The sequence below is a fragment of the Erpetoichthys calabaricus genome, chromosome 4 (assembly GCF_900747795.2).
Source record: "Erpetoichthys calabaricus chromosome 4, fErpCal1.3, whole genome shotgun sequence".
Lineage (NCBI taxonomy): Eukaryota > Metazoa > Chordata > Cladistia > Polypteriformes > Polypteridae > Erpetoichthys > Erpetoichthys calabaricus.
The window spans coordinates 28,428,393-28,448,746 of record NC_041397.2 but is presented as its reverse complement, the minus strand read 5'-3'; the positions used below and the strand labels follow the sequence as shown (position 1 = coordinate 28,448,746).

The window sequence follows — 20,354 nt, the reverse complement described above, 5'->3', positions numbered from 1 at the left end:
TCTCCTTATAAATAGATAAGCGGCTGGTCCTGTGAATGAAGCTTTTGGCTGAAGTTGATAATGTTGTAATTTTCTTTCATGAGGCCTGTGTGTTTCTGAAAGCTTTTGGTTTCTCTTTGAGATTAGTGTTCATGATGTTGCTGAAAGGGCAGGCAGTGCTGCCTTTGTTTTTATTATTATGGCTCTCTGGAATTAATTTTATAACTGGAGATGGGTTAGGATCATCTTTCCAGATGTTTAACAAACCACCAACAGTAGGAAATTTAAGCTCTGAAAATGACTTGGCCTTGGAGGAGAATGATTCTTTCATTTCTCCTGTATTGCCTTATGCTGAGGTAGTTACAAGTCAGGCATTTAAGGGTGATGATGAAGGTAGTTCAGGTGATCCATTGTATCAGGATTTTGAAGTACTAGATGTGGAAGAGGTAGATGTACCATTTAAACGGGATGACCTGAATATTGGTCTGGTAAACCACAATCTGAAAGCCATTAATTACAATCAAAAGGGTGTTGCTGCTGTTCCTGTGTTGAATGTTGTTGTTTCAGAGGGAGCTGATTTTGAACTGCACGAGAGTAGGGAGGACCATGATGGTGAACACAGTGGTGCTTGGAGTTGGGGACTGGGGGCCTCTGAAGGGGAGCAGGCTTACCAATACAAGACTTTAATGTATTCTGGCAATGCTTGTAGTAAAGAAGTTCAGTCACCTTATGAAAGCACTTGTGGTGAGGGGTCGATGTCCGCCCAGTTTTTTGGGTCTAGTGCAGATCTGAAAGTGAGCGGTAAGTGTAGAGCCTCTGTGTGCAACAAGTCGGTTCATGCACTATGGGGTAAAAATAATGAGGAATAAATCTTTCTTGCAGTAAACTCTTCCCTTGTGCTTGTAACAAGACTTGCTCACCAATGTAAGTACAAAGTGGAAAAGAGAAGTGGGTCATTCATTTTTACAACCTACAATGATGGCTGCAATGTGCAGAAAATGGTGAGACTTCTTTATTTGAGCTGCTACTTGCTGCCTCCATTCAGGAGTTGTATTGTAACTTTTCTTCTTTGGCTGCAGCATGGCTGTTATGTCCTGACTCTTTCCTGGCAAAATGAGAAGGTCTCCCTTGCTTGTCCAGTCAGTGTTGCTACTGTTGGCCTTCCACCAGCTGTGCACTGCAGTGACACCAGCATGACTGTTGGGCTCCCCTCAGGGTCTCTTGATGACCTGAAAGTGAAAGGTGAGGCTCTGACCAGCCCTCTTGGTGTGTTTGTGGCACAAACTATTCCACCTGATACCAGCAGATAATGGCTAATTGTGGACAGCTTCCCTTTTGAGTGAGACTGAGATAAATTGCCTTAAAAGTTGGTGGTTAATGATTGAGCATTTGAAGGTTGACAAAGGAAATTTTAAAACTGATTTTGAGGGTATGTACTTTCGTTTAAAAGGGTTTGCCTTATCCTTAAAGATTAACCTAGCCCACTTAACCACCATGAAAGATTAAATTGGTCTTAACCCCCTACCCACCCAGTAAGTGAGAAGAATCCCAGATTTCTTGGTGCTTATTAGGTCCTCTAGTCCAAGATGAGTTGGACCTTCACTTCATTTTGCCTTAAGCAGATGCATTAAATTTGTAAAGATGGTAAGTCCTGAAATATTATGCCAGCTTATGGAAAAATGAGGGCAGATGCTTCATGATGTAAATGACTTGCTGTAGTGGCTTGATATGTCAGATGTCTCGAACCTCTTGAGATGTTCATTGACTAGCATTGGATAAAGTCCTGCAGCAAGTGAGTCCGTGTGTATCTGGACAAGGCTACAGATCTCTTCAGAGTTGGATGAATGTCATCTCCCCTTGAAAGCTGGGAGGTAAAATCCTTGTGTTGAGTTGCATTGTAAACAAGGAATGATTAACTGGACTGTCAAAATTCCCAACAGACCACCTCCACTGGGTCCCTGTGCACAGCATTGCTAAGAGATGCCAGTATGAGTTTTTGAAAGATGCATTTGGAAGGATTTTCTTTACTGTTCCATACAAAGGCTGCTATGTGAAGAAACAGGTGAGTATTGGGGTGGGGAGGAATTGTGTTGTCTGGACAAGGGGCTTAAGGTACAGTTTTAAGACAGACATTCAGCATTGCCCCAATAGGTACAGAATAGTTAATAGTGAACAACTGGTCAGTGTGGCAAGCATTGTTTGACTTTAAGGATATACCAAGAACAGAAATGGAATTATAATCTCTGGCTTGATCTTCATGAAGGTATTTAGTTATGATCTTGCAGATTTCTAAATGACAACCAACCTGGTCTTGTTAATGTCAAATCCTGAGCATGAAGTGTCCACATGATTTCTAGAAGTAGAATTTTAGACCACACGTGAGGCTGGGACATTGTGGCTGGGGCTCTGGTCAAACCACTTGGGCAAACCAAGTCAATTGCAGAGTTTCTTCATGACAGGGGAACTACCATGTCCTGACTCTGCGATATACTGCATTAGACCACAAGGAAGAGGTATTGGACATGAGGTGCCCAATATACCATGGGGAACAAGTTCCTGCCCCACATTTCACTGTGCCACCAGTTTCTGATCCAAAGGTATCTTGCCATGTGTCCACTATGGATGTGCTACTGCCTGGTGCCACTCCAGACCAGGTCAAAGTGAAGGGTGAGTACAGGTGGGTGATGCTACATGTAGAGGTTGTAATGTGGGACTTGGCATCTGAAGTGCTTGGGTTTCCTTTGTAGACCATTACAATCGGGAGGTGGGAGTACAACAGCTGGCTAAAAAATGTCACTATCACTTACTGAGGAGCGGCTATGATCTAGTGTTTAGTGCAAGCTATAAATCGTGTCATGTCCGAATGGAGGTCAGTGATTAATGATGGCTTGTGGGAATTTTGTTTTTTTTTGAATCCCTAGATTTGAGCAGGTTGTCTTAATGGGTTGTATTGCAGGGTAATCATTACATCCTAACTGTGGTATATAAGGCAAGTTCTGGACTGCCAGTATTAGTCCACATGAAATGCCCCAGCTCTCACTGGGATACCACGACTGCACCTGTAGCCACATCACCAAGGAAGCCTAGTCCTCTTTGCAAAGCCTCCAGCATGAGTGTTCTGTTACCTCCAGGCTCCCTAGATCAGGTCAAGGTTCTAGGTAAGATGGCACTGAATTGCTTGCACATCTTTGACAGACTCTAGTCAATGACTAATTTGAGCTTGTTTGAACAGATAACTTCCATCATGAAGTATTGGTCCACACAGCTCCCAAAAGCTGTGGCTACCACTTGATGAAGAAACCTCATGGGATCCTCTTTGAATCCCCTTATCAGGCATGCCATGTCCAGACTGTGGTAAGATTGGAGCTTTGTCAATTTCAGTCTAATGTGGCCTTGTACAAGGGGTCCATAGCCAGCTTCACTATTGGAGACAGTGTCTTCTGCAAATTGCCAATAAAGCAAACTTTACCTACTAGGCAATATTTCCCATGTCTATTGATCCTTGGGGTGCTTCTGTTCAAAGGAGATGCTGAATTTTCTTGTGTGGTAGTCCTAACATTTGTTGTCCCACCATCGGCATAGGCTCATGCAGTGGATCAATTTTTCTTCCTAGAATCATTACTACACACTGACTGTCCTCTACAAGCCCACCCCTGGTCCCCAGATAGTGGTGAACATGAGGTGTCCCAGGAGATACCTACCAATACCACTCTCTACAGCTATAAAGCCCTCTACGCCCAGGCCACCTCACTTAGCCTGCAGAGCATCCAGCATGTCCATAGAGCTTCCTAGTCACTTGATGGATGAGGTTAAAGTACTAGGTGAGTACATCACTGACCACCAAGTAATGGCTTAAGTACATTGATCAACCCTGCCACAGAACTTTTTCCCCCACCCCCAGTGACCTTTTGTAGATGTTGACTTTTCTACCTTTTGTAGATCGTGCCCTCTTGTAGGGAGCTAATGGGAAGAGGGAAGTTTTAGTTTATCTTTTCTCTCCAACCACCCCCTTAGATGAAGCTCACTATCCTGTAGTGGTCATGAATGCTCCCAAAGAATGCCAGTACCACTTAGAGAAGAGGGGCAAGACTATTGTCTTCACTGCTGGTTATAGGAGTTGTCATGTGCATTCTGAGGTAAGCAGAGTTGGACAGATGACTTGTACTATTCCAAATTAATAACCTTGGGTTTAATAGAATTTGCATGGCACTTGCTGCAGTAATTTCCTCTGAGGTTAGGCCTGTTGTCTCCTTGTAGAGTTCCAATTATGTGCTTGTTGTCCTCTACACACCTGAGAATGGTGGACAAGAGAGGGTAACCATGAAATGCCCCATACATGCTGTGCCCACATCCTCCCCTGCCACAAGCAGACCACCAGTGCTATACAGTACCAGCTGTGAAGCCTCTGGCATGACTCTGATGCTACCTGGTGGATCATTTAATCAAATAAAACTAATAGGTAGGTTGGTTGGTGCACTACTGTAGTGAGTTTCTTTTTTTAGTATGGTGTGAGACAAGATGGTTGCCTTGCAGATAAATCCAATAGGATGGTGCCAGTCATGGAGCTTCCCAGAGACTGTGGATATTCTTTGCTGAAGGCAGGCGGGCATCTACTTCTTACTGCTGGATATAAAGCCTGTGACATCAGAATACAGGTAAAATGGTGGTGGTAAGCCTAAATGGAAAAGGCCTAGTGGTCAATGAAGCCATTAAAGGTAGAATAAAGCCACATATGGCAGGGCTGAAACCTCTTGGCTTAAATGTATTTAACTTGGGGCACTTGCACTTCAGCTTTGGTTTTAAGTGTCTGCATTGAAATTTCCAATTACATTGGAAATGTGTTCAGTTAAGGGGTTCATTTTATTTTTTTTTCTCTTCCTTACCCCCAAACCCACAATGTTGCTGAGCAGGCAACACTAGTTGAATGAAACGGGCTTCTGGCATGTGGCTACCCAGAAGCTGTATTGGCAGTTGCTTGGTGAGGAGTGTTATAGCTTTAAAAACTACACAGGATGATCTTTCCTCAATGAATCCTCTTGAAGTGCTGCTGGCAATCGTAAAAAGTAATCCGTCATTGATCTTGATGCCCAAATCTGACGGGCATCTTTAGAACTTGGCTACTTTTGCATAATGCAACTTTTTTTGTCCTAAAGCATCACTGGCCTAAAAGTGGTTCTGCTTATGTGATGCAATAGCCTTGTAATGGTTTCTTGTGTGTGTGTGGTTTTTTTTTTTTTTTTTTTTTTTTGGGGGGAAAGGTATAAACTGATCGGCTTTCCCTCAATGCCCCTTGCCTGGACAGCTGGGGTGGGGAAGTGTAGAGATGGCATCGAAGACTGAACTTCAACCATTATAGCTGCCAAGTGGAATTAACTTCCTGTAAGTTGAAGCAGCAGGGTGAATGTATGGAACCTGAAGGTATGGTTTTTTAAATCTAGGATAACCACTACACTTTGACTGTCATCTACCGGAGTGCTACAGGGGATCGGAGAGTGCATATGAAATGCCCTGTACAGCTGGCTTCTACAGTCCTCCCTACAATGCCTGTCCATCCTCATCCTACTTGTACAGCTTCTGGCATGACTGTAGTTTTGCCTTCTGGATCGTTGGATCAGGTCAAAATTATTGGTGAGTTTTGATGGAACAATCCAGTCTGGAATTCAACTGATCTACTCTCCCAGATTAGATTGTGAAAGGCTTGCCCAACTATTAGTATTGTAGTTTTTCTGTTATGGTAAATTGGTTTACTGCTGAAACTTTATTAGTAATGGAGGCAAAACTGAATTGGACTGGATAGCATTCACTAAACTTGCATAACCCAAACTCTGACAGACCCTCCCAATAAGTGAGGAATTTGGAAGGAAGATTCCCAAGTCGTATTCTGACACTTCCTGTCAAAGGTCCCAGTGGTATACAAAATATGTAAAGTACTCTTGCTTTCAGTGTTTCTTGGAGTTTGATCAATGAGTAAAGCTTAGTACTGTTGTGATCCGGCATCCTTGGCACATCTAACACTGGGTATGTCCAGTTACCTCTTACCAGAGCAGGTTAGATTGGTAGACACATGGCTGAAACTACAGTTGGTTTACAATGGCTGTGGATCTTTTCTTAGATCAATTGGGACAAGAAACTGCTGTATCCAAGGCTCCCAAACATTGTGGCTACAAGTTGGTCAAAGGAAAAGGAACCATCACTTTCTCTGCCTCTTACAGAGCATGTGGTATCAAGGTTCAGGTGAGTAAAGCTTTGAGTATTTGAAAGCACTCTACAGGAACGGTCTACTCAACATGCTATTATGTGTTAGAATCACCACTATATCCTGCACCTGAGTTACAAACCAGCTATTGGGAATGCAATGACTGTGACCCTGAGCTGCCCAGTTGGTGGGGATCCCCTCAAAACCACAACTCCTGCAACCAGCACAAGGAGGCCTTCTCACATGGAGTGCATGACTTCAAGCATGGCTGTGGTCTTACCAGTGGAGTCTCCAAATGCTGTCTATGTTGTTGGTGAGTTGAAGACTGCAAGGTTGGTGATTGTTCTTCCCTAAACGAAGTCTAATGGTTTCTTTGCTTCTCTAGATGGAAGTGGGCATGATGTACATGTCATCTCCGCTCCCAAAACCTGTGGTTATGCCTTGGAAGAGAAGGGGGAAATGTTGGTCTTGACGGCCCTTTATAAAGCCTGTCATGTTACAGTTCAGGTACGTGTTTAAAAGCTATGAACAGCAGTGAGGTTCCACTTGTGTCCCAATTATTGATCATGTCTGACAATTGGCCGTGGAAGAGAGACTGCTTCCCACTGTGGATGTTGAGGTTTGCAGGTATCATTGCTGGGTAGGACGTGACCAAGGCAGCAGCCAGCACTATAGAACTTATGCCAAGACCATGCGTTTTAATGGTGTACAATTTGGTGGGAATTGTGAAAATGCTAGAAATGGCTCGTTCATCTTGTCAATTTTTTTTTTGGGGGGGGGGGGGGGTTCACAAATTCACTAATAAAGCACAGGGAAGTGCTTGCATCTTTGGACGCACTTCAGGAAGGATTGTGATGGCTTAAGTAATTGCAGGCTGTGAACCAACTTGCCACCTTCCAGATCTGCTTAATAGGGCTTCAAGATACAAATACAGAGGGCACATCTGCAGTTGCCCTGTGGCAGAACACCTATGCAGTGAGTGGATGCCATGGTCATAATTTCTGCATCATGGGAACTCCTTCCCACTATCCTGAGGTGCAGGCTACTTCATAGGATTGTAGTTACAGTAAGCCATCTAATAGGGACAGACTGTTCAAACCCCAGCACCCATTATGAGAGACCCCATAAATGGGTTTTCCAGGGGTTCAGAACACCCCTTAGCAGACACCTTGCTTAACCTTGACCAGAAGAGTCCAGGAGTTTGCTTACTGTTCATTTTCCTAATTGCGCCTGGTCAAATCCTTGCACTTCAATAGTATCATGGCCATTCAAGATGTTGTAGACTAGTCTTGGACAGTAAGTTTGCGAAGAGCTTTCTGCAGTTCACAGGGTTATATATTCAGATAAACCAGCTGTTCTACCCACTTGATAGGGTAGAACTTAAATGGGTTTTGGAATCTTTCTTTTTAGCATGCTCATTATGTACTTGAGGTGCGGTACAAATCTGGAAGGGACAAGACTCATTCTGTGACCATGAAATGCCCAGTCCCAAGGATACCACCTCCTACTCTTGCCACTTCCACCCATTCCCCATCTCTAGTGTCCTGTCATCCCTCAAGCATGAGTGTTGTGCTACCTGTGGAGTTCCCAGAACAAGTAACCATCCTTGGTGAGTATGGTGGAAGTTGGGAGGGGTGCCAGGTTGGTGCCTTCACATTCTAGAAACCTCTGGCTTTAACTGCAGGGCTGCATGGTGAGGAGAAGAGGCTGAGTTTTGCCCCCAAAGAGTGTGGCTATACAGTAGTAAAATCCATGGGGAAGATCTCCTTGACTGTTCTGTATATATCCTGTGGAGTTCACAAAGTGGTAGGCTTAACTGGTTATGTAGAGCATTCTTAATGCAACCTCTAAGCCCTTGGTCATATGACTTGGTCAAGTCTTTTGTATTCAGTAGGACTTCAGTGGGGAAGGGGTTTGTGGCATAATACACCTGGAACAACAAACATTCTCCAAAAGTAAGTTTCTCTTCTCTAGGAGAATTTCTTTGTGCTGAACCTTCGCTACTACCCAACTGTTGGCCATCCAGTAGCTGTGCAGATGAAATGTCCAGCTATCCATGTGCACCCAACATCTCCTAGACCTTCACCTACAGTGACTGCTGATCCCAGGGTTCTGTGTCATCTTGATAGCATGAGTGTAGAGCTGCCAAATGGGAAACTGGAGGACATCAAGTTGATGGGTGAGTAAGCAATTGGAACACCAGACTGAACTACAAAGGGTTGCCCAGGTTGGTTTCAAGTAATGAATGGCTTGGCTTAATCTTGTGAATATTTGGCTAATTGTCTTGGTACCAAAAAAAATAACCCCCCCCACACACACAATGTGCATATGGGGGGGCTTAGCTGAATGAAGTAATTTTTAAATGCATTGCATTAGGACCTGAAACAGTCCAGTTGTTGGATCCGGAAAAGTCAAAACGCAGAAATCTGCAGTAGCCCTAAATCGGGGGTGCCGCTTGCCTCCTTGAGTTACTGCTGGCAGTGCCATTTTGAAGGTGTCTAATTAGTTCCCTTGTTTTTTCATTCTGGTGTGCTTAGACAAAGCTCACCACCTACTGGTGGTCCTGCATGCTCCCAAAGAATGCCAGTACCACTTGGTGAAGAGGAGCAAAAGTATTGTCTTCACAGCAGGCTATAGGAGCTGTCATGTGCATACTGAGGTAAGCCGTAGGATGGGAGATCATTGTTTTAGATGCAAAAAACCAAGGTTTAATAGAAGTTGCTTGGTCCTTTTTGCAGTCCCTTCCACAAGGGTAAAGACTGTTCTCTCCTTGTAGCATTCCAGTTATGTCCTTGTTGTCTTGTACACACCAGAGAATGGTGTACAAAAAAGAGTAACCATGAAATGCCCCATACATGCTGTGCCCACATCCTCGCCTGCCACCAGCAGACCACCAGTGCTGTACAGTACCACCTGTGAAATCTCTGGCATGAGACTGATGCTACCTGGTGGATCATTTAATCAAATAAAACTAATAGGTAAGTTTTTGGTTGGTGCACTGCACTGCCGTGGGTTTCTTTTTAGTATGGTGTCAGATAAGATGGTTGCTTTGCAGATAAATCCAATAGGATGGTGCCAGTCGTGGAGCTTCCCAGAGACTGTGGATATTCTTTGCTGAAGGCAGGCGGGCATCTACTTCTTACTGCTGGATATAAAGCCTGTGACATCAGAATACAGGTAAAATGGTGGTGATATGCCTAAATGGAAAAGGCCTAGTGGTCAGCAAAGCCATTTAATCGTGGAATAAATCCATATATGGGAGAGTGTAAATGAGGATGTACATGGCTTAACTTGAGCAAGGATGAAGTGCAAAATGCTCTTCAGAATGGAGGTTTGAAAATGTGTTCAGTGGAGGGTTAATTTCACTACCTTTCTCACACCCCCACATTGGTAGTGGAGTAGTCCACAGTAGCTGAAAACTGGCTTCAAGTACATGGCTACCCAGAGGTGGTGTTGGCAGCTGCTTAGTGGCCTCTGAAGCTATTTACAATCTACACGATTGTCCAAGAAGTTTCCTTGTGCATCACTTTTCTTGGTCATATGAAGTCCAATTTGACCAACGACTGCAGTTGGCAAATCTGACATGATTTAGGACAAAAGTTGCCTAATGTGACATTGGCTGAATACTGCCAGTGGCTCTCGAACTTTGTGTGGTGGTGGTTTTTTATTTGGCTACATTTGCCTTAATGTTTCCCTGTGTGATTTCAAAATAACCTGATCAGCATTCCCTGAAGATGCTTGGACAACTGGTAAGATTTCTAAGGTGGCATCAGAGACTCCCACTTGGCAGCTATAATGGTTGATGAAATACTGCCTGTAAGTTGAAGCAGCAGGGTAGAGAATGTGTGGAACCTGAAGGTATGATTTCTTTAAACCTAGGATAACCATTACACTTTGACTGTCATCTACCGGAGTGCTACAGGGGATCGGAGAGTCCATATGAAATGCCCCGTACAGCAGACTTCTACAGTCCTCCCTACAATGCCTGTCCATCCTCATCCTACTTGTACAGCTTCTGGCATGACTGTAGTTTTGCCTTATGGATCATTGGATGAGCTTAGAATTATTGGTGAGTTTTGATGGGATAATCCAAACTTGGATTCAACTGATCTACTCTCCCAGCGTCGCATGCGAATGGAATAGAAATGGTTGGCAAGCTTTCACTTTCTTCACTCTGGTAAACTGGGATTTGCTGCTGAAACCTTGGACTGAGTAGCATTCACTAAACTTGCAGGAACTGGAGGTTTTTGCAGAAAATCCCAATTTCTCCCTAATTTGCAAGGGAGATTCTCAAGTCAAGGGGTTAATTTCTGAAATTGTCTACACCAATGCAATATTCTACAGGAAATTAAGTCAAAACTTAGTTTTGGTTCAGTATCTCCCACTAGAAAAGGCAATTGCTCACAGTAGCAGCTTTAGTCTCTTGAACATTCAGCCATTTGTAGTGGATGTCTACATGCAGACGTGTCTTCCAATCTAATCTGCTCTATTAAGAGGTAGCTGCACTCTTAGGTTGAGATTCGTTGGTTTACAGTGCCTGTGTGGATCTTTCCTTAGATCAATTGGGGCAAGTAATTGTCATATCCAAAGCTCCAAAACATTGTGGCTACAAGTTGGTCAAAGGAAAAGGAAGCATCACTTTCTCTGCCTCCTACAGAGCATGTGGTATCAAAGTTGAGGTGAGTAAAGCTTGGAATATTTGAAAGGGCTCTAAATAAGTTGGCTGCTCAATGTACTATTATGTGTTAGAATCACCACTATATCCTGCACCTGAGTTACAAACCGGCTATTGGGAATGCAATGACTGTGACCCTGAGCTGCCCAGTTGGTGGGGATCCCCTCAAAACCACAACTCCTCCAACCAGCACAAGGAGGCCTTCTCACATAGCGTGCATGACTTCAAGCATGGCTGTGGTCTTGCCAGTGGAGTCTCCAAATGATGTCTACGTTGTTGGTGAGTTGAAGACTGCAAGGTTGGTGATTGTTCTTCCCTAAACGAAGTCTAATGGTTTCTTTGCTTCTCTAGATGGAAGTGGGCATGATGTACATGTCATCTCGGCTCCCAAAATTTGTGGTTATGCCTTGGAAGAGAAGGGGGAGATGTTGGTCTTGACAGCCCCTTATAAAGCCTGTCATGTTACAGTTCAGGTACGCATTTTAAAAGCAGAGCAGTGAGGTTCCACTAGTGTCCTAGTTATGCTTCTGTGGCCAGTTGTCGGACATGATTTTCAATAAAGTGAGAACCTGCTTCCCACCTTGGGTGTGGAAGTTGGCAGGGGTCATTGCTGGATAGGAAATGACCAAGGTAGCAGTAAAACATGGTTTTACCATAAGTTCAGTGTGAATTGTGCCTTGTTACAGTGAATTTGTGTGCAAACCCCAAAAATTGACAAAATGATCAATGAGTCCTCTTTAGCATTTCACATGACCTGCAAGTACTTGTATCTTTGGAAAATCCTGTTGGAAGTACAGGATGTTGTAATTGCAGGTTGTGAACCAATGTTCATCCCTGCCATGTGGGCTTAAAGCTAAGAGTGGAGCATGGAAGAGGAGATTTGTAGTTTCTATGTCACGGAAGACCCATAAAGTGAGTGGATACCATGGTCTTCTGTTCTGCCTCTTGGGGCTCAAACTCTGTTCCATTAAATTGACCTAGTAGGGACAAAGATCTTAAGCAGCCAGCACATTGGGACAATGGGCTAAAGTTCCAAAATGCCTATGGGTGATCTCGCGAAAGGATATTAAGGTCATAATGCCCTTTACAGGTTCTTTGGACCCCCTCAAACACTAAACTGATGCAGGCTCTGGTCAATGCATTTGTGCATGGCGAATGCCAGGATACCACTTACCAAGTACAAGGCTATTTTTAGTCATGGTGGTGTAGACTAATCTTGGACTAAGTTTACTCCACTTTCTGCAGCTAGCAGGGTCTTGGCGAATTGTCAAGTTGACTAGAGCTGTTAACACCACTTGATGGGGTAGAGCTTAAATGTCTTTTGGAATTTTTTTTTTTTTTTTTTTTTTTTAGCATGGCCATTATGTACTTGAGGTGCGGTACAAATCGGGAAGGGAGAAGATTCATTCTTTGACCATGAAATGCCCAGTCCCAAGGGTTCCACTGCCAACTCTTGCCACTTCCACTCATTCCCCATCTCTAGTGTCCTGTCATCCCTCAAGCATGAGTGTAGTGCTACCTGTGGAGTTCCCAGAACAAGTAACCATCCTTGGTGAGTATGGTGGAAGTAGGGAGTGATGCTAGGTAGGTGCCTTCCCATTCTAGAAACCACCTGGCTTTTCTTGCAGGGTTACATGGTGATGAGAAGTTGCTGAGCTTTGCCCCCAAAGAGTGTGGCTATACAGTAGTAAAATCCATGGGGAAGATCTCCTTGACTGCTCTGTATACATCCTGTGGAGCTCACAAAGAGGTAGCCTTAATTGGGGATGTAGAGCACTTTTACTAATGCAAGCTAAGCCCTTTCTGACTTGACTTCAAGTTCTTTGTAGCTGTAGCACTTCAGTAGGCTGGGTGGTTTTAGCATAATGTGTTTGAGAATCTTCCAGTTGTAATTGGGTTTGTTTACTTCTATAGGAGAACTTCTTTGTGCTGAATCTTCACTACTACCCAACTGTTGGCCTTCCAGTAGCTGTGCAGATGAAATGCCCAGCTATCCATGTGCACCCAACACCTCCTAGACCTTCACCTCCAGTGTCTGCTGATCCCAGGGTTGTGTGTCATCTTGACCACATGAGTATAGAGCTGCCCAATGGCAAGATGGAGGACATCAAGTTGAAGGGTAAGCTGGTGGAATACCAAACTGAACCCTCCTGGAGATCCATTTCCACTTCAGAGTAACAAATGGATTAGTTCCAAACTTGTGGAAAGTGTGTGTGCGTGCTAACAATTTGGTACATGATGAAATGGTGCTGTTCAATTGTGCAATATGCTGGGAGGGTCCTGCTTAAAGTGCAGGAGTTTGGATTAAAGCACTTTGAGCTGAATTTCAGTCCAGGGGCTGAAAACAAGTTAAAACTGTTCAGTGGGAACCTGCAATGGCTCTGCATTGGTTACATTTACAAACCAGTGTTTGGACTAGATTCAACCATTGAAGTTTTATTTTTTTTTTTTTTTATAGATAAAATGGGAAAGCTGGTGCCAGTTTACCAGACCTCAAAGAGCTGTGGTTACCACATAGTAAAAGCAGAAAAGATTTCTTTGTTGATCCCCTATAAAGCTTGTGATGTGAAGATTATGGTAAGCCTAGAATTAAGTGACATTAAACCTGCTTACAGCTAGTGGACTAATACTGTTTTTGTGCTGCTCCAGGACCACCACTATAGTTTAGTAGTGGCTTACACACCAACCAATGGAGTGCAAAGGAAGATTACGGTCCAATGCCCAGTTATTGGAAAGCCACCATCTCCTCTTGAAGCTGGGGTGTCCTGTCATGAAGACTGCATGAGTATTGACCTTCCTGCTGGGCCTTTGGATCAAGTGAAAGTACTGGGTAGGTTGTACGTATTGGGTCTCGCAGTATGTAGTGAACAACCAAATCGTTTCACTTCCATTCGTCAAAGGAGATGCTTGGCCGATGGGTTACAGTCTGGACAACCCTCAAGTGACCACCATTTGACTTGGAGAGTTGTGATCACAAATCTAAAATGTTGCTCTTGTGGCTATAACCATTTAATACCAATCCTGTTTTTGTTAGACGAACATCACAATGCTGTTGCCATCAAGCAGTCCGTCCATTGTGGCTACAATCTGTCTTCAGGTGTGGGGAAGCTCCATTTTTCTGCCTATTACAAGGCTTGCCATGTGAAGATCCAAGTAAGAAACTACGATGTACAACTAGCAGTAGGAAATATGCTGGTCTAGATACTGACATTTGGCTTTTCTTATAGAATGGCCACCATGTTCTGACAGTCCTCTATACCACTTTGGGACTACATGGAGAGGTGCAGCTGAAGTGTCCTGTTCATGACCTAGTTTTCCATCAGGGTATTGCCCTTATTTCACAAGTTCCTGGATGGCTTTTTGATCCATAGATTGGCTACAATATCCTCTTCCTTTGATAGGGTGTGACCTGCCCAGGAAAAAGCAAGTCCAGTGTGGTCCAACTGGCATAGCCCCAAGTGTTTGTCATGCCAAAGGTTGCTGTGTGGATCCCCAGACATCCCACTGCTTTTATCCTCTGGACAGTAGGTTTCCAAACAAATATTGATTAGTATTAATCCTGGAACTGCTGAAATTTTTTTTTTTTTTTTTTTCTCCCCCCCCCCCCCCCACAGCATGTACAGCTGATGGACACTTTGTGTTTGCTGTCTATCGAACATCCTCCAAACCAGATGTGGACCCTGGCAGCCTGTATGTTTCTAATCACTCGTGTGCACCTGTGATCTGCACCCTAGACTTTGCGGTCTTCAAGATTCCTCTGACTGGGTGTGGTACTCACAGATTTGTAAGTAGGGACTTTGGATTGATTCAAAGGATCTGGTGGCTCTCCATGTGCTCAGTGAAGTAAAATGTTCACAGGTGATTGGGGAGACTTCAGTCTATTTGGCTGACGTGTTTGGGAAAAAGTACAAGAATCGTCAAATGTATGGCCAAATCCTGAGACATGCTCCTTACCAGTAAGGCCTTTTGCTACTTATTTCTCCTGTCTTCTGGCCCAAGTGACTTTGGTTTTGGGCACTAACTAAGCTTTTCAATTCAGCTCCCAAATTGAATGCCGCTATTCAAAAGGGACACATGCCAGCACTGGCTACATGGTGGTGAATAGTCCTGCTCTATCAGATGTTGTCTCTTCTGGAGCGTTGGGAGTAGTTCTGAGAATTGCTAAAGGTATGTGGTGTCCTTCGGTTCTTTCAGAGAGGGAAGACCACATGTTGGTGGAAGGGCTAAAGAATACAGAATTTTGCTTTAATACTTTTCAGTTGGGCAATTGACCATGTGAATCTGGTAATCTTCTCGGCTGAATAGTCCACTTTTGCAAAAGTTGTAGACTAGAATTGGCAGAAGCTAATCTTGCTCTTAATTGGAATGTAACTGATATAATATGGACATGGTTGAGACAGTTGCCCCTCAGGCTTCATACATTCTAAGCCCCCTCCTGTATGCATCTTTACAGATGACAGCTACACCACCTTCTTTCAGGACACCCAGGTTCCCCTCAGGTTTTTGTTGGGAAGCAAGATACACCTGGAAGTGAAAATGGTAAACCCACCTACTCCAGAGTTGGTGCTGTTGGTGCACTACTGCATTGCATATCCCAGGTCTTCAGAGAACGTCTGGGTGCTGATGTACAATGGGTAAGTGGGATACTTTCCTTGGCTAATGATGCAACTGCAAGTTGTATTCAGAGCTGCAACCATCTTGCTGACAGCTGTCCAAATGTCCTGGATTATGGCACTGGCCTTCATCTGAAGGATCACAACTGGCAGCCTGTGCCAAAGCATACCAGACGCTTTGATGTAACAACATTCCAGTTTATGGATGCCAAAGAGAATCTTCTAGATGAGGAGGTGAGGAAAGCATAGGGAAGAAAACTGTGTGTGGTGGCTGCTCCTGTAACCTAGTAGTTTCTTTGCAGATTTACTTCATGTGCTCAACCGAGATTTGTTCACACAAAGAATCGTGTGTTGAAGGCTGCTTTGATGGAAGACGTAGGTATCCATTGTCTGGTGTCTGGCCACAAATGCTGCAGCTGTGTAACTGGATTCTCTCCTGCATTTCAGAAATGACAGTTCCTCAGTCAGAATGGGGAAGGCTTTGTGCTGGTAAACCCTGTCCTAGGCAGCTTCATGTGAAAAGGGCCATAGCAGACCATGGAAGCCTCCTCTGGAGAGAGGAACCTTCCAGCCAAGAGGCAAGTGCCAGATCTCTCTTCAGAGTGACTTTTGTTCAGAGGATGGAGTAGTAAGGTGTCCTTTTCTTTCTTTCAGAACTGACCCAGAGTTCCTTTTAACTGATCTCTTGTGAAATGGACTGAATAAAAATGTACCCAAATTTTAATAAAATGTATGCCTTAAACTGGAGGGCCTGCATGTTCTTTAATCTTAGTGTCCGTGCTTGAACCCTAAAGTGGATGTTCTTGCTCATTCAATGTAAAGAGCAAAACTTGCTTAATTAGCAGTCTATAAATGTGCCAATTGGCTATCAAGGGACTTTGCAACATTCGGTTCAACTTTTGGCAAATTAAGGGACAGACCTCGGTGTACACCCTTTTGTATCCTCTCTCTCTCGAATCTACATTGGTAGAACCCAAAGGACATCCCAGGACTATCTATTCTGCAGGTTGGGTGAAATGTGTGCAAGCCTAACCATCAAAGGCTTTGAACCGGTTTGATATTGTAGATCTGTTCCAATCTCCCTCTTGGGGATGAAGGGAAATCATTGCATCCTATGTTACTTGTGGGCTTTGCAAGTTCTTAACCTGAACCCCATGCAGGAAGGAGTTTAGTGGAGGTCTTGGGCCTCAAATTCACAAGGGCAGATCTCCATCTGGCTCTGCTTTTGTTAGCATTTAGAGTTTAGCTACTGGATTGTAATGCTCTGGCTTTGTGCTAATGTAAGTACCTTTTAGACTTGGATATGAGCAGAGCTGAAGGAGTTTAAAGACCACTATTGACAGTAGGTTAATCTGCTCGTGCTACTCGGATTTACAAATCGGCAACAGTTAAACAAGGAGCAGCCAACTTGTTACAATATCCTTGAGCATGAACATTAGAGCTTCGTCTAGCTGGGCAATAAGTACATCTACAACCTCACTGCTACCATAGGTGGCATCTTGGCAATTTCTCACCAAACACTAAAGATCTCTATGCATACAGTATTATCCCAACCTTCCAAAATGAATGTGTCCTCTCAGGGAAGCAACCGCCATATAAATGGACAATCTGACCACCTTTGCTATGCTACTAGCAGTTGGACAGACTGACTTTATATAGTCCTGCATGAAAACAAATAGTAGCTGTAAATCCCACCCTAAGACGGGTGCTACTGTGATAAGATAATATTCACTTCACCTGGAAGTGGTTTTAGTGTAGTGGCTCATCGGTGTATGCGCTTTTTTTTTTTTTTTTTTTTTTTTTTATTTTAAAACGAACTACCATGAACACCTAGTCAGATTAACTTGCACTGAAAGGGTCTAGTTGGGAAAGCTAGCAATTGTAGAATGTAGTGCACTAACCATTGCTCTAGTCATTATGTACTTGAATCGGAAAATTTGAAGTTGAGTACATATATTAAGAGGACAGTTAAATATCCTGTCTGTTGGAGTACCTCTTAGAATTAGGCCATCATACCTTTTCCAAATTGGGAGATACTTGCGATCTCTGCTATGAACTGCAGATGTTGCTGCTTCCTTTTTGGTAGCTTTACTGCTGGAGATCTGTTGGCAGGCTTGCTTAGGATACTAGAAATTACAAGCCATAGGCTCTGCTACTCCGCTAAATATCCAACTGCTGCTTGTGCTTGCCCAGATTATATTTAGTATTTGAATGAAACCACAAAATGCTGGCCAAGGCCATACTGTATCACACCTTGGTGTTCCTGACCACTACAATACATTCATCTATGTACAACTAGTAAATTCATCTGAATTTTCTAATTTTGCATGTTGATGGCAATTTCATTAGAAATGACTCCCATAACCGGCATCTTCCTGCCCTTTCAGTTGGGTAAAGATGCTACTTAAAGGTAAAGCTGAGACAAGGCCAAGGACTTAGTAATTGAAGTGAAGTAACATGAAATGAGAAGATGGAGTCTAACTTCTGTAACAACCGGGTTTTCTAGGACAAGTGAACACTTAACTGGATGAGCAGATCAAAGGTATAAAGCTGCTTTACCACTCTGGTGGGAACTGCTGTCAAGGATGTCCACTGGAAGAGAGGTTTCCTTAGTCGATCACCTGTGTAATTAAAATAACTGCTATTTTCTAGATAAAATCCCACAGTTGGGGAATTAAATGCTATCCGTCTGAAGCAGTTGTGAACAGGATGAGTAAAGTACAAAGTTTTTGGGAGGGAAGACATGCAGACTCTAGGAAAACCGTATCCACGTGGTTAGAGAAAAATGTCTGAGCCACATTTGGTACAATCGTGGGGATACAGGCAAGTGAATTTAGTTTTTTTGCTTAAGTTTCAGCGCAAGATGTCAGCTTGGCATGGCAATTGATCTCTAATACGCAGTCCTAAATGGCCTGAATTTGGACCTGTGCTCACTGATAAGCATTTTAAGGATACGATCAATATTAAGTAACTTTTTCCACAATTATGGGGGTGTGTGTATGTATGTATATATATATGTGTATGTATATATGTGTGTGTGTGTGTGTGTGTATATATATGTGTGGGTGTGTGTGTGTATATATAATTACTTTATAAAGCAAGTGCTTTTCTGTTTTAAACGCCTTGCCTATTCTTGTAGCTTAGTTTTTTGCTTCATTAACCTTAACTCCTATCCACTGAATATTTCAGTCTCCGTGCCAGTTTGTCCTTTGACCACAAGAGGGCAGGCTTTCTTCATGCAGAAGAGATCCATTTTGTGAGTTTCTGTGGAGTGAAGATTCAGCGGGTTGGAAAATGGATGGATGAAGAGTAAATCATTCTTCATCCCATCAGAGTCCAGGGTTTCCTTTAAATAGTCCTGGCCAAATTATTTTTGAGAATGACACGTGGTTTTAACAGTTTGCTGCTGCTTCAGTGTTCTACATTATGAATGTAGAGAAAAGCCAAGCAAAATGACCTTTTATTGGCTAAGATGTCATTTTTGCTTTGCTGTTAAGTTTATGCAGAGAGTCAATATTGGTAGTGTTGGCCCTTTTTCAAGACCTCTGCAATCCACCCTGGCATACTGTCAATCAACTTCTGGACCAAATCCTGGCTGCTGGCACCCCATTCTCGCGTAATGCTATGTGCGGTCTGTCACAAATCACTCCTGACACTCTTCTCCATCTGTTCCACCCTGCCTGCACACTTTTTTTTTTTTTTTTTTTTTAACCACTTCCACAATCCTGGTTACTCTCTACGGTTGATCCCAAATATTTAACCTCCTCCACCTTCAACTCTACTAAACCTCTCATTTACACACATGTATTCTGTCTTGTTCCTACTGACCTTCATTCCTTCTCTAGAGTATATCTCCACCTCACCAGGGTCTCCTCAACCTGCTCCCTACTCTTGCTATAGATCACAATGTCATTAGTAAACATCATAGTCCAGAGCGACTCCTGTCTAATCTCACCTGTCAACCTGTCTGTCAACATTGCAAATAAAGGGCTCCGATGATCCCTGATGTAATCCCACCTTTACATTGAATGCATCCATCACTCATACAGCAGACCTCACCACTGTCATACTTCCCTCACACATCCTGTACAACTCTTACATCTCTGCCAGTCCCGACTTTCTCATACAATACCACAATTTCACTTGAAGCACAATGTCCTGTGCTTTCTCCAGGTCCACAAAGACGCAATGCAACTCCTACTGGCCTTCTCTATACTTCAACACCCTCCGAGGAAACATTGCATCTGTGGTGCTTTTTCTTGGCATGAAATCATACTGCTGCTCCCTAATCATCGCCTCCCTTCTTAACCTAGCTTCCACTACTCTTTCCCATAACTTCATGCTGTGGCTCATCAGTTTTATCCCCCTGTAGTTACTACAGCATTGCACATCCCTAACCCCTTATTCTTAATTGGTACCAGTACACTTCTCCACTCCTCCGGAATCCTCACGTTCCAAGATTCCATTAAGCAATCTGGTTAAACTTCACTGCCATTTCATCTGGACCAACAGCCTTTCCAATCTTCATTCTCTACATAGCTATCCGTCCTTCCTCTTTGCTAATCCATTGCACTTCCTGATTCACTATCTCCACATCATCCAACCTTCTCTTTCATTCTCCATCAGCCTCTCAAAGTACTCTTTCCATCTGCTCAACACACCTTTGCTTGTATGTTTCCATCTTTATCCTTTATCGGCCTAACCTGCTGCACATCATTCCCAGCTCAGTCCTTCTGTCTAGCCAATTGGTACAGGTCCTTTTCTCCCTCCTTAGTGTCCAGCCTCTCCTACAACTCCTCATACTCCTTTTCTTTAGCCTTTGACACCTCTCTCCATCTTGCAACTTATCCTCTTGTACTCTTGTCTACTTCATCTTTGACTATCCCACTTT

General features: G+C 43.5%; 1 protein-coding gene across 1 annotated transcript in view; it reads left to right on the top strand.

Moving 5' to 3' along the window:
• LOC114649910 (uncharacterized) overlaps positions 1–16,205 on the top strand; it is a 625,678-nt gene extending 609,473 nt beyond the window's left edge. The window contains exons 6-43 of the mRNA XM_051926738.1: positions 2,577–2,646; positions 2,727–2,848; positions 2,936–3,137; positions 3,212–3,333; positions 3,593–3,800; positions 3,994–4,115; positions 4,237–4,438; positions 4,513–4,634; positions 5,418–5,607; positions 6,092–6,213; positions 6,284–6,488; positions 6,561–6,682; positions 7,586–7,784; positions 7,860–7,981; positions 8,150–8,354; positions 8,713–8,834; positions 8,952–9,153; positions 9,231–9,352; positions 10,055–10,244; positions 10,733–10,854; positions 10,925–11,129; positions 11,202–11,323; positions 12,204–12,402; positions 12,479–12,600; positions 12,765–12,969; positions 13,309–13,427; positions 13,500–13,680; positions 13,885–14,003; positions 14,078–14,174; positions 14,252–14,374; positions 14,465–14,634; positions 14,709–14,806; positions 14,890–15,017; positions 15,304–15,484; positions 15,559–15,697; positions 15,766–15,838; positions 15,911–16,041; positions 16,118–16,205. Of these exons, the coding sequence (XP_051782698.1) occupies positions 2,577–2,646; positions 2,727–2,848; positions 2,936–3,137; positions 3,212–3,333; positions 3,593–3,800; positions 3,994–4,115; positions 4,237–4,438; positions 4,513–4,634; positions 5,418–5,607; positions 6,092–6,213; positions 6,284–6,488; positions 6,561–6,682; positions 7,586–7,784; positions 7,860–7,981; positions 8,150–8,354; positions 8,713–8,834; positions 8,952–9,153; positions 9,231–9,352; positions 10,055–10,244; positions 10,733–10,854; positions 10,925–11,129; positions 11,202–11,323; positions 12,204–12,402; positions 12,479–12,600; positions 12,765–12,969; positions 13,309–13,427; positions 13,500–13,680; positions 13,885–14,003; positions 14,078–14,174; positions 14,252–14,374; positions 14,465–14,634; positions 14,709–14,806; positions 14,890–15,017; positions 15,304–15,484; positions 15,559–15,697; positions 15,766–15,838; positions 15,911–16,041; positions 16,118–16,123 (5,511 nt within the window). The 3' untranslated portion in view covers positions 16,124–16,205. The remainder of the gene's footprint in view (positions 1–2,576; positions 2,647–2,726; positions 2,849–2,935; positions 3,138–3,211; positions 3,334–3,592; positions 3,801–3,993; positions 4,116–4,236; positions 4,439–4,512; positions 4,635–5,417; positions 5,608–6,091; positions 6,214–6,283; positions 6,489–6,560; positions 6,683–7,585; positions 7,785–7,859; positions 7,982–8,149; positions 8,355–8,712; positions 8,835–8,951; positions 9,154–9,230; positions 9,353–10,054; positions 10,245–10,732; positions 10,855–10,924; positions 11,130–11,201; positions 11,324–12,203; positions 12,403–12,478; positions 12,601–12,764; positions 12,970–13,308; positions 13,428–13,499; positions 13,681–13,884; positions 14,004–14,077; positions 14,175–14,251; positions 14,375–14,464; positions 14,635–14,708; positions 14,807–14,889; positions 15,018–15,303; positions 15,485–15,558; positions 15,698–15,765; positions 15,839–15,910; positions 16,042–16,117) is intronic.
• Positions 16,206–20,354: the final 4,149 nt, after the last annotated feature.